Source organism: Pongo abelii, chromosome 11 (assembly GCF_028885655.2).
Source record: "Pongo abelii isolate AG06213 chromosome 11, NHGRI_mPonAbe1-v2.0_pri, whole genome shotgun sequence".
NCBI lineage: Eukaryota > Metazoa > Chordata > Mammalia > Primates > Hominidae > Pongo > Pongo abelii.
In genome coordinates this window covers 89555315-89567794 of record NC_071996.2, presented here as the reverse complement: position 1 = coordinate 89567794, position 12480 = coordinate 89555315, and the positions used below count along the sequence as shown (strand labels likewise).

The following is a 12480-nucleotide window of genomic DNA, read 5'->3' as shown; positions in this document are numbered from 1 at the left end:
CAATTCCAAGTCATGTGATTTATCAGAAGATATTTATTACATATTGGCAGCCATTCCACCAACAGAATGGAGAAACTAATGCTGAAAGAAGTGACTGAGATACGTGCATTCTAAGCAATCACATCTTTTAAGGCTTTAGAGCCTTCTAGTTGGATTGGTTATATGGCTGTCATGCTTGCTAATTTTACCCATCATATCTGCACAATAACAAAAAAAAAACCTTCACATGTTAAGAAAACACAATGTTTTTTGAGTCTAAATGTTATTTGAGTCTGAATGTTACCTTTGTTCTCTTATTGAGTCCACTTACAAAGGCTTAATTAACCATGGTAGGTTTTCTGACCCCTTTCAGGGGTCAGAGATGCCTTTGAAAATCTCAAAGCACATTGAACATTAGATAATTGCAGATTGTCTAATTAATTTCAGGGTTCCCAGGAACCCCCTATTGGCTCCCTAGAACCTCTGCGTTGCCATGAAGTAGAAGGCAGGACTCAGACACCAGACCAAACAGAGGACTAGCTAAAACAGGGACAGGGCAGAAGCAGCTTTCCATAAGACATGCCCACCAGTGTGCCATGGCAACAACCCAGAGTTACCGCCCCTTTCCATGGCAAAGACCCAACAACCCAAAACGTACTACCTCTTCCCTAGAAATATCTGCATAAACTATCCTTTAATGTATACGTAGTTAAAAGTAAGTAAAAATATGACTGCAAAACTGCCCAGAGCTGCTACTCTCTGCCTATGGGGTAGCCCTGTGCTGCAGGAGCAGTCACAAAGTTATAACACCATAGGAGCTGTAACACTGATGGTTTAATCAAGCTGCTGTCTTCTACTCTACCACTGACTCACCATTGAATTCCTTCCTGGGTGAAGCCAAGAACCTTCACAGGCTAAGCCCCACTTTGGGGCCTGCCTGTTCTGCATCAATAAAGTATAAAGGAATGAGAGTCCTTTACATATACATGGGGGCAAAAAGATTCACTACTTGGGAGGCCCTTCCTCCTCCACGGACTGTTGACTTACCTGACTCCCTCTCTCTTCTCTTGAGCCTCCAAAGTCTTCACTCCCAACATCTTTACATCCTACATTTGCCAAGCTTTATCGGTGCATAGACTTCTCTCCTATTTGAAATACTATACTATGGTACAGAAGCAATTTTAAAATATACATTCTTTTGACTCCTCTGATTCACAAACTTGAAGCAGTTGGTAGTGAAAGTTTTAGATTATGAACAAGCTCAACCCTTGTCAAACTTGCTATGAAGGAAATCAGCAAATTATCTTTAACTAACAGTTTTATGAGACTTTGTAACTTCCAGTGTTACCACACTGGAATGAAAAATGAAAAATTTCTTTTAAGGGTGTCTACCTTATAAGAATGTCTTTTAAGAGTTTCTAGCTCGTGTCTTACACTTTTCAAACACTGTCAGTGCAAAGAACATAAGAAAAGGTCATTTCTACCTCATTCTAGTTCTAAGAGCCTATGATTCCAAGAAAGTTTATTATAAAGCATAGATATTAGTATAACCTGGGAAGGAATACTTTTGTTTTTTAAAAAAAATTATTACATATTTTAATCAATATTAGGCATTGCTTTATTGTAAATAGCATTAGATCAGATTAGTTGTTTCATACAATACTATAAAAATAATGTTTTCAGTCAAAATCTGATTAATATAAAGAAAGTGAAATTTTTAGAAGTATTAAGTCATAGCTTTTCTGCTAAACCTCCAGAAATAAACAGCACAAATATATTGAAAAATATACTTCAGGAAGTACTTATTTTATGAAGAGAAGTTATTTGTCTTTAAATACAAATAATTTGAAAATACCAGTTCATTTAAATATAAATAAGTAAATGGGTTTTTTAACTTCAGGTATACAAACTGAATTAACCATAATCCCTTGCATGACACACCCTTATCATTGATCCATGAATGGTTCGTTTTACTTAAATAGTTAAATAAATTCTACTATGCCCATTATTTTGGTGATATTTTTTCCCCTTACACAAAAGCATGTTCTTCATCTATTTCATTCTTACAGTAAATGGATATTTTTCTGGTAATCTTGTTTCAGTCACCCAGACATTTATAAACAAACCCTACTCATGCAAATGTCAAAGAACATTAGCAGCATGTTTCAAGTTTTAAAGAAACATAATTCATTTAATTATACTGAGCCATAATTTGACATCTTAATTTTTACCCTTTCCCAAAACACAGGAAAGGAGGCAAGAGTGGAATGGGTCACAAACTCCAGGACATCTGCTGTCGCTAACTCCTGGTTATAGCTAATCCATTAGGAAAAACAAATCACCTACCTACCCATCCTGTTTCTGTTTGTGTCATGTTCCTATTATTAAAAAGCAGAGGAACAGGTCAGTGGGAATAAAAGCATAAACACTGGTTTTATTTTATTTTAGAAAGGACAAAGGATATGGAATTTTGTAATGCCTTCGGAGCTCAAGGTCCTCACAGCATGAGCCATGAGTTGAAGCTGAACATTTCTACCAGTTGACTGGTCAACTGCTCACGTAAAACCCAGCTAGCATTTGGATCCACACATATGAATTGCTGTTGGTTTAGCCAAGTAAATGTTCTACATCTCAGCAGAGCTAACAAGTGAATTAAAAATACATAATTTGTCCGGGCACAGTGTCTCACGCCTGTAATCCCAGCTACTTGGGAGGCTGAGGCATGAGAATCGCTTGAACCCAGGAGGCGGAGGTTGCAGTGAGCTGAGACTGTACCACTGCACTCCAGCCTGGGGGACAGAGTGAGATCTTGTGTGTGTGTGTGTATATATATATATATATATATATACACACACACACATATATATTGTATAATTTATAAATGATATTTCTTTACTGAACAGGAACAAAACTGAACTAACAAGAAGTGATTATACTGGCAAATGAAATATTTACTTAAATTTTAAATTATTCCCTAAATTATTATGATATAGAAATCTGCTTGAGGAAAAAAGAAGCACATTAAATAGAAATTGAAATGTCACATATAAATGAAATTAATTTTAAATCTTACTTTTGGTGTAAGATATAGAACCTTAATATGGAGAACTTTGGCATTATTAACTCAAGGTTTGAAGAGTAATACATTACTGAGGCATGTTACAGTTCTGCTTCACTAGGTCCCTGAGGCATATTTGACAGATGAATAATGATGGAAAGTGATTACCATTTCCCTGACACTCGCTGCCCTACCTGAAATGGCACTCTGAATCACTCACTCATTTTAGGCCCAAATAAACTGGCCTTATATTCACAGACATTATTAACAAGTATGTAAAAATATAGCCTAGTCATTGTGACATGAACAATCATAAAAGAAAAAAAAATTAAATGGCACAGAATCTGATATGTCTTGGACATGTGAATTGTGCTGATGCAAAACGCCAATTAAAGAGGCATCTCCAAACAGAATCTTCAAAGCAAACAGCTGTTTTCTTATGCTCACACAGTTATATAGCAATTAATGTTTTGGTCAACAGACCACATATATGACAATGGTGGTCCCATAAGAGTATAATACCATTTTACTTTGCCTTTTCTATGTTTAGACACACAAGTACTTAAAATTGTGTTACAAGTGCCTACAGTATTCAGTATAGTCACATGCTGTACAGATTTGTTGCCCAGGAGTGATAGGCTATACCATACAGAACAGGTGTGTAGTCAGCTGTACCATTTAGGCTTGTGTAAGTACACTCTATGATGTTCACAGAATGACAAAATCACCTAATGACGCATTTCTCAGAAAATGTCCTTATTGTTCAATAATGCAGGACTGCATTTCACTACCACACATACCTTTCATGGTTTTAGACTCTTCCAGGTAAGTATTTCAAAGCAAACTTTACCAATAGCAAATGGAAAATAGTGTATCCATTTCCTAGCTAAGGCAACTTGGACAAAAGGAAATTAAGAAACATTACACTAAGCCAAGTAAATGAATGACAACAATACCAGAGCTAAACTAATCAGACAGAACATTGAAACAGAATCAAGTTCAATATTTATATACTTGGGGGAAGAGCTTTGTTTCAGAAAAATAATTGGTACAGTTTCTACTTACTCACATTAAGAACACTATAAAACTGCTACTAAAACAAACTGGACTCAAATTCAACACAATGGCATATGTTTTTCAACCTGTTATCAATACCAAGAAATAACTCCTTTTGGTTATTAAAATCCTGGAAACAAATCATAATTACCCCATCTGGGAATATGGCCTTTGAGTCATGATTACTTGGTTAATTTCGAATCCCACTTTTCCTATTGATTTTTCAAATTCCTTGAACAGAGAAAAGTAAGTAAATAAGTGCTTTCATGGATGGGAGATTTAAGTGGTTACCAAGGGCAAGAGAAAATGGTGAGACAAAGTAGCAGATATGTAAGATGAGTAAGTCTAAAGACCTAAGGTACAGCATGAGGACTATAGTTAGAATATTGTACTGTATACTGGAAATTTGGTGAGAGTAGGTTTTGGTGTTGTTACCACACCAAAAAAGGTAACTACGTGAGAGGATGGATATGTTAATTTGTTTGACTATAGTTAACTATTTCACTATGTATAAGCCTATTAAAATATCATGTTGTTATAATATAATATATACAATTAAAAAGTAAAGTTAGCCAGGTGCAGTAGCTCACATCTGTAATCCTAACATTTTGGGAGGCTGAGGTGGGCAGATCACCTGAGGTCAGGAGTTCGAGAACAGCTTGGTCAACATGGTGAAACCCCGTCTCTACTAAAAAAAATACAAAACTTAGCCAGACATGGTGGCAGGCACTTGTAATCCCAGCTACTTAGGAGGTTAAGGCAGGAGAATCACTTGAGCCTGGGAGGCGGAGGTTGCAGAGTGCTGAGATTGTGCCACTACACTTCAGTCTGGGCAACAGAGCAAGAGTCCGTATGAAAAAAAAAAAAGTTAAAAAGAAGTTTAAATTATTTTAAGGAAAAGTATACAGTAATACTATACATTAAATTTCATTATTTTTAAAGTAATCATCTTAAGAGAGGTAAGTTCCTGCTACACAGAATATTGGGGAACAAAAACATTTTTCACCGCAAAAGTGTATAAGTTGGCCAAGCAATTCCACTCCTAGGCATTTATCCAACAGATATGAGAACATATTCACACAAAGATTTGTATAAGAATATAGCAGCTTCATTCAGAATAGCTAAAACTGGAAACAACCCAAATACCCCTCAACAGAAGAATCAATAAACTGATCTGTGGTAATTCATACAATGAAATACTATTCAGCAATAAAAAGGAATAAACTACTAAATGTGCTACAAAATGAATAAAATCTGTGGAAATTATACTAAGCTGAAGAAGCTGGACACACACTATAGATTCCGTTTTGTGAAGTTCTATAAAATGCAAAATTAATCTATGATGAAAATGAAATCAACACGTCAGACGTCTCCAGGTGAGGGACAGGAATTGCCTGGGAAGGGGCTATGAAGAAACTTTCTAAGGTGATATAAACAACTATATCTCAATAGGGTGATGTTTACATGGGTATATCTATTTGTCAAGAGTGTACACTAAAATATGTACATTTCACATATGTACACTTTACCTCTAAAAGGACTGATGAAGAAAAAAAAAAAAAGCCAGTCCGTACTACCCAAAGCAGTTTACAGATTCAATGGAATCTCTATCAAAGTACCAATGGCATACTTCACAGAAATAGAAAAAAATAACCTAAAATTTACATGGAACCACAAAAGGCTCCAAATAGCCAAAGCCATCCTGAGCTAAAAAAAAAACAAAATTGGAGAAATCAAATTACCTGACTTGAAATTATACTGTGGAGCCACAGTAACCAAAACAGCATTGTAACTGGCATAAAAACAGACAAAGAGACCAATGGAACAAAATAGAGAACCCAAAAATAAATCTATTCATCTACAGTGAACTCATTTTCAACCAAGTTGCCAAGAACATACATTAGGGAAAGGACAGTCTATTCAATAAATAGTGCTGGGAAAACTGGATATCCTTATGCAGAAGAATAAAACTAGACCCCTATCCCTCACTATATACAAAAATCAAATCAAAATGGATTAAAGATTTAAATCTAAGACCTCAAACTACGAAACTACCACAAAAAAACACTGGGGAAATTTTCCAGGACATTGGTCTGCACAAAGATTTATTAAGTAATACCCTACAAGCACAGGCAACCAAAGCAAAAATGGATAAGTGGGATCACATCAAAAGCATCTGCAGAGCAAAGGAAACAATCAACAAAGTGAAGAGATAACCCATAGAATGGGAGAAAGTATTTGCCAACTATCCATCTGACAAGGGATTCATAACCAGAATATATAAGGTACTCAAACAATTCAATAGGCAAAAAATCCAATAATCCTATTTAAAAGTAGGCAAAAGATCTGCATAGACATTTCTCAAAAGAAAACATACAAATGGCAAACAGGTACATGAAAAGGTGCTCAACATCACTGATCATCAGAGAAATGCAAATCAAAACCACAATGAGATCTCATCTCATCCCAGTTAAAATGGCTTTCATCCAAAGACAGGCAATAAGAAATGCTGATGAGGATGTGGAGAAAAAGAAACCCTTGTACACCGCTGGTAGGAATGTAAATTAGTACAACCACTATGGAGAACAGTAGGAGGTTCCTCAAAAAACTAAAAATAGAGGTACCATATGATCCAGCAATACAGCTGTTAGGTATATACCCAAAAGAAAGCAAATCAGTATATTGAAGGGATATCTGTACTGCCATGTTTATTGCAGCACTATTCACAATCGCCAAGATTTGGAAGCAACCTAAGTGTCCATTAACAGATAGTGGATAAAGCAAATGTGATACATATACACAATGGAGTATTATTCAACCATTAACAAGGATCAGATCCTCTCATTTGCAACAACATGGATGGAACAGGAGGACATTAAGTAAAATAAGCCAGGCACAGACAAACTTTGCATATTCTCACTCGTTTGTGGGAACTAAAATATAAAACCATTAAACTCATGGAGATAGAGATTAGAATGATGGTTACCAGAGTCTGGGAAGGGTATTGGGAGTGGGGAAGAAGTGGGGATGGTTAATGAGTATAAAAATATAGTCAGGTAGAACGAATAAGATCTACTACTTGATAGCACAACAGGGTAAATATAGTAAACAATAACTTATTGTACATTTTAACATAACTGAAAGTATAACTGGAATGCTTGTAACACAAATGATAAATGTTTACCCTGATGTGATAGTTATACATTTTATGCCTGTATCAAAATATCTCATGTAGCCCATAAATATATACACCTACTATGTTCCCATAAAAATTAAAAATTAAAAACAAATCCCATGTAGTGGAAACAAGTAGAAGTATGGCTGAAAAAACAATGGCAGAATTTTGACCATTGTTTAAGCTGGGTGACAGGTATAGGCTTTTATTACACTATCCTGTTTACTTTCTATATATTTAACATCTTGCAAAATAAAAAGTTTAAAAATAGATATCACTGAAATACGCAATCAAAAATTTTCACACCATGAAAATATGCCTCTCAAGAAGCTTTCTCTGTACCGAAAAGACATTTCTATGATCCCTGGAGATTCCCTGTGTCTCTGCTTCACATGGAGAATTTTAAATGGAGCTCATTATTTTTCCCCAGCTCCTCTCTCCCCCAGCCCCAGCATGCCTCCCATCTAATGGGCCATCAGAATGAATATAATATGGTTGTCCCAACTACCACTAGCCCCCAGATTAATTCTTCTCGGGACCCTCAAATATTTATTTCTAACAAATACTGGTACAGATGGAGAAATAAGAGCTGTTGTATACACTGGAGAAAACAATTGATTTGATGGATACCAATCTTAGTCTTTATTTTCACTGCTCTCTGAAGATGGTGTTTTTATAAGTTAATGAGAAAATGGAAATGTACTTTTTTAAATCCTGATTTTTAAAAAAATTTCACATTCAAGTTTTTTTTTAATCTTGCTTTCTTGTTTCTCAGCAATACAGAGACATAAATTTTTAGAATAAAAATCCAAAGAATACCAAGCAAGGGCAATGGTGAGTTTCTCTACTATGGACTGATAAGGCTTAGTCATATATCAGTCATTGAATGTGTCATATTTGTTTTCTAAATTTTGCCTGAGAAAAGTCCTACAGTTTTTCATATGGTACGTCCAAAGAATCAGAAGCATCATACAGTGGTAAAGAATGAACGCAAGCTCAATCACAGCTATTTAAAGGTATATATGTTAAAATCCTCCTAGGTCATAAGAAGATTAAGTATACTCAGGTAAAGAATTAATGGTTCATATTTGTAAACCCAACATTTTGGGAGGCTGAGGTGGGAGGATTGCTTGAGCCCAGAGTTCCAGAGTTTGAGGCTAGCCTGGGCAACAAAGCAGGACCCTATCTCTACAAAAAATAAAAAAATTAAAAATTAGCTGGGCGCAGTATCATGCACCTGTAGTTCAGCTATTCAGGAGGCTGAGACTGAGGTGAGTCATGATCATGCCACTGCACTCAATCCTGTCTCAAAAAAAAAACCCCCAAAATTCTTGACAGAACCTAATAAGTAGGCCCAAGTACAGGTAACAATCAGTTTTCTGTAGTCAGCATAAGATAAACACTGAAATTAACTAAAATTAAAGATCCAAAATTTACATACTTCATAACTTCTACTTACAAATTTTCCTATATAACATTTATTTTTATAAATCCCCTGCTAAACTCCAATGGAGAATTTCTCCAATGAAGAAGAACAAATGCTGAGAAAGTGAATTCATTCATCCGTCCATCCATCCATTCAACAAATGTTTGAATGTCTATGGGTACCAATCAGGTGCTCTTCGAGATACTAGAAATATAGCAGTGAACAAAACAAAGTCCATGCTTTCACAGAGCTTATGTTCTATCAAGGGAAAACAGGCTTATTAGAACAGCTGAGAATAATGAGTACCATGGAGAAGAATGAATCTGGGTAACAGCAAAAAGGATGTGCAGATTACTATTTTAAACACCTGGTCAGGAAAAGGTCTGTCAGTTACTGAGATGCTTGAGCAAACCTGAAAAATGTGAAGTTCCAGAATTCCAGGCAGAGAAAATGGCAAGTGCAAAGGCCAAACACTTGGGTCCACTTGCAAGCTAAAGAAAACAGAGCTAGTGTGGCTACAGTGGAGAGAGTTAGGGTAAGGGCTAAAGGAGACCGGAGGAAAAGGAGGATACAAAGGATCTAGACCTTGGTAGGCCATTTTCACGATCTGGGCATCTAGTATGAGAGAGACGGGAAGCCATTGGAGGAGTGTGATCCTATTTAATGTTTTTTTTTTTTTTTTAAAAGATCGCTAGCTGTGTGAGGAGAAAAGACAGTAGGGAAACAAAGGTTGAAACAGGAAGACCAGTTCAATGGAGAGATCACAATGCATTCAAAGGAATATTTTAACTTCATTTGTCTATAAGCTGTGTTGCATCGTAAGACTCAATATTCCAATAGCTAAAACAGCAATCAATTGAATTACTCCCTTGTTTGCCACTGGCTTGGGTAATTAGAGTTTTTGAGGAAGAAGCATCATCATAGGTTACTTTTCAGGTTCTAGTTTGATCTATTGAAGAGTGTGGTTCCTTTATTTCAATCTAATAGGTAAATAAAACAAAAACTGCTAATTTCCCAATCATCTTTTTCAGAATATTCCCTCACAAATATCAGAAAGCAAACATTTTAATTTGCATGCTGGATTCAGGTTTCATATTATTGCAGTTATTCATAACCCTAATCACAACATATATATATATATTACAGTAGTCAAAATTCATTTAATATTCCTGAAAGGTACATTGAAATAAAAACATACTGCAAACCATAAAACCCACCAACACTCTCTCAGACTTCTGCTTCATAGTGAATTTATGAAATATCTCTATTAATGAGGCCAATCAATCTGATATATCCAATTTCCTTAACTTTAGCGAACAGTATGTCTAACAGCAGCCTCACCCAAACCATATTATCACTTTCAGTTATTAAAAGCTGGGTAGGAAAACCACCATACACTGTATACCTTTCAAGACTTTTAGCCACACTTGAGTGTTATTAATTGGTTTAAGAGGGTGTCAGAAACACATGCTTTCCTGCACACTTTGGTGATTTCATCCTATGCTCAGAGCACTCTGATAAATTAAATCATCCTGGCTGTGTCATGAATCGCAGCTGGCATGCCTGTGTACTGCTTTTTGATGATGAGCAAACAATACGAAATGTGATGCTGATTCCACTCTTTAAAATCTCATTTTCAGCACTCATATAGTGTTACCAGGCAGGATTTTAAAACAAAAACAAACGTCATAATAAAATTCACTTTGGTTTCACAAAACCTAAGCCCTCGTGCCAGAAAATTGGAGGCTTTTTTTCTTTCCAAATAGCAGACAGAATCTACAGCCATGAAGCGAAGTGGGTTGCGGGGTAGGGAGATGCAATATACATGGATAATCCAGCTATTTGCTTACCGATGGAGCTTTAATGGGGGCACAGAGGGAGGAACTGCAGAACTGTTACAGCTACCTGTACTACAGCCGTATTTCTACACCTTCATTGAACAGTGTCAAGAATCTGCCTCATTTAAGTTCTACTAACAAGTAAGGAGATTTCCCTCTCTAGGGATAGGCTTTTGCTGTACTAATAACACTCCAGACTTCACCTTATATGTCCCCCTCCTTTTCCCTTTCCTTCAATTACAAACTCCTATTTTGTTTTGCTTCATCTCATTGTACTAAAAGCATTCTTTGCAATAAGTTGAACCCTTAAACCCTTCCTGGGGTAAGGAGAAAGAGAAATAAATAATAAAATAAATAAAGATTTCTCTCTTCATGGCTAAATTTAAATATAGCAGGCATGGAGAAATGGTGAAAAGGGGTGTGTGGGTGTCCATGGCAAGATTTCTCAGTCTCTAGGAGAGAAAAGGATAGAGAACAAAATGCTTAAGAGATTTAAGAACGGTGTGTGTGTGTGTGTGTGTGTGTGTGTGTGTACAGTCATTCCCAGGGCGGAGGGTAGAATTCAGGAAGAAGGGAGGGAAAAGAAAAAGATCAATCCAGGCAGTCACCCACCCCCAGCCTTCCCGACCCCTCTCCAACCCACCGCAGCGCTCTGAGCTGCTCAGAAAGCTCATTACCCGAAGGGCAGATTCTCGACACCAGATCAAGGGACCAAAGGCTGGGCAGCCAGTCTGGGGAGAAAGATCGGGAGGGATGGTGACAGGAACGAACGAGGATGGGAATGGCCAGGGAAGGGGCGAGGAAGCCGGCGAGGCCCTAAGAGATCGCCGGCCGAGACTGAAAGACAGGGCTGGGCAGCCAGGACCTACCTGGAACCGTCAAGGTGGAGGTTGCCCCAGGCACCTCTGGCCTCTCCTCCTCAGCCTCCTCCAGCTGCTTTTGCTGTTGTTGTTGTTGTTGCTGCTGCTGCTGCTGCTGCTGCTGTTGGATGAGGCTGAGGTCGGAGCGGCTGAGTTCTGCTCTGGCGGCCGCGGGGACCAGCCGCGCTTTCAGCAGCACCGCGGCCAGGCCGAGAAGCAGGGTGCAAGGGACACGCCGGCAGAGCCTCGCCATGGCCTAGAGCCAGACGGCCGCGGCGGCATATTGCGGGGCTCCGGGCGGCGGCGGGCGCCAGGGCTGCGGGCTCCCGGCAGCGCCCGCTCGCTCGCTCCCCCTCGCGCAATCTGCCAAGCACTCCCTCACCGGGAGGAGGAAGAGGCCTGGGAGGCGGAGGGGGCGGAGGAGGAGGGAAGGGGAGTTCGCATCCTCGCGCATGTGACGCGCGGGGAGGGGCGAGCCGGGCCCTGCGGTGCCGCGCCCCGCAGCCACCTGGGGCCAGGCTGCTCCGAGAGGACGCGATGCTGGGGCTGCAGCCCGGGTGGAGGGCCCTAGGGGAAACAGAAAGGGGAGGCCCTCTGGGAGCTGGCCGACCCTCACAGCCTCCACTTCCTACTGAGGCACCGGGAAGATTTGCAGAGAGTGGAATAAAATTCCCTCCACCTGAGCCCAAAGTAGCAGAGAAGGTGGTATATTAATTACCCCCATCCAGCACATAGCATGGGTGGCACCAACGGATCAAAAAGCCAGGATCTCAACCAAACAGGCTTTGCTGCATCACCGCCATCATTGCTTAGCTAGAAGTTAAACTGCAGCGCGCCAGATTTTGACTAAACTTCTTTTCTCTGCCCTAGTGGGAATTTCTTTCCATATCATAAAATATTCTTAATTACATTTTGTCTAATTCTAGCCTATGCCTTTCATTTGTTAAAAAAAAAAAATCTTACTAAATACTAGTTGCTTACCATGTGCCAGCATTTCTTCAGGTGCTTGGAATAAGTAAAATACAATCCCTGCATTCCAGGAGCTCACCATCTATTAGGGGAGAGGAACACAGGAACAAATTAGAACC

The 12480-nt window shown here is 38.6% G+C and overlaps 1 protein-coding gene across 1 annotated transcript in view; it reads right to left on the bottom strand.

Moving 5' to 3' along the window:
- The window catches only part of FAM171B (family with sequence similarity 171 member B), a 71911-nt gene extending 60065 nt beyond the window's left edge, over window positions 1-11846 (bottom strand). Inside the window, exon 1 of the mRNA XM_002812662.5 lies at window positions 11402-11846. Within this exon, the coding sequence (XP_002812708.3) occupies window positions 11402-11645 (244 nt within the window). The 5' untranslated portion in view covers window positions 11646-11846. The remainder of the gene's footprint in view (window positions 1-11401) is intronic.
- Between the last annotated feature and the right edge of the window lie 634 nt (window positions 11847-12480).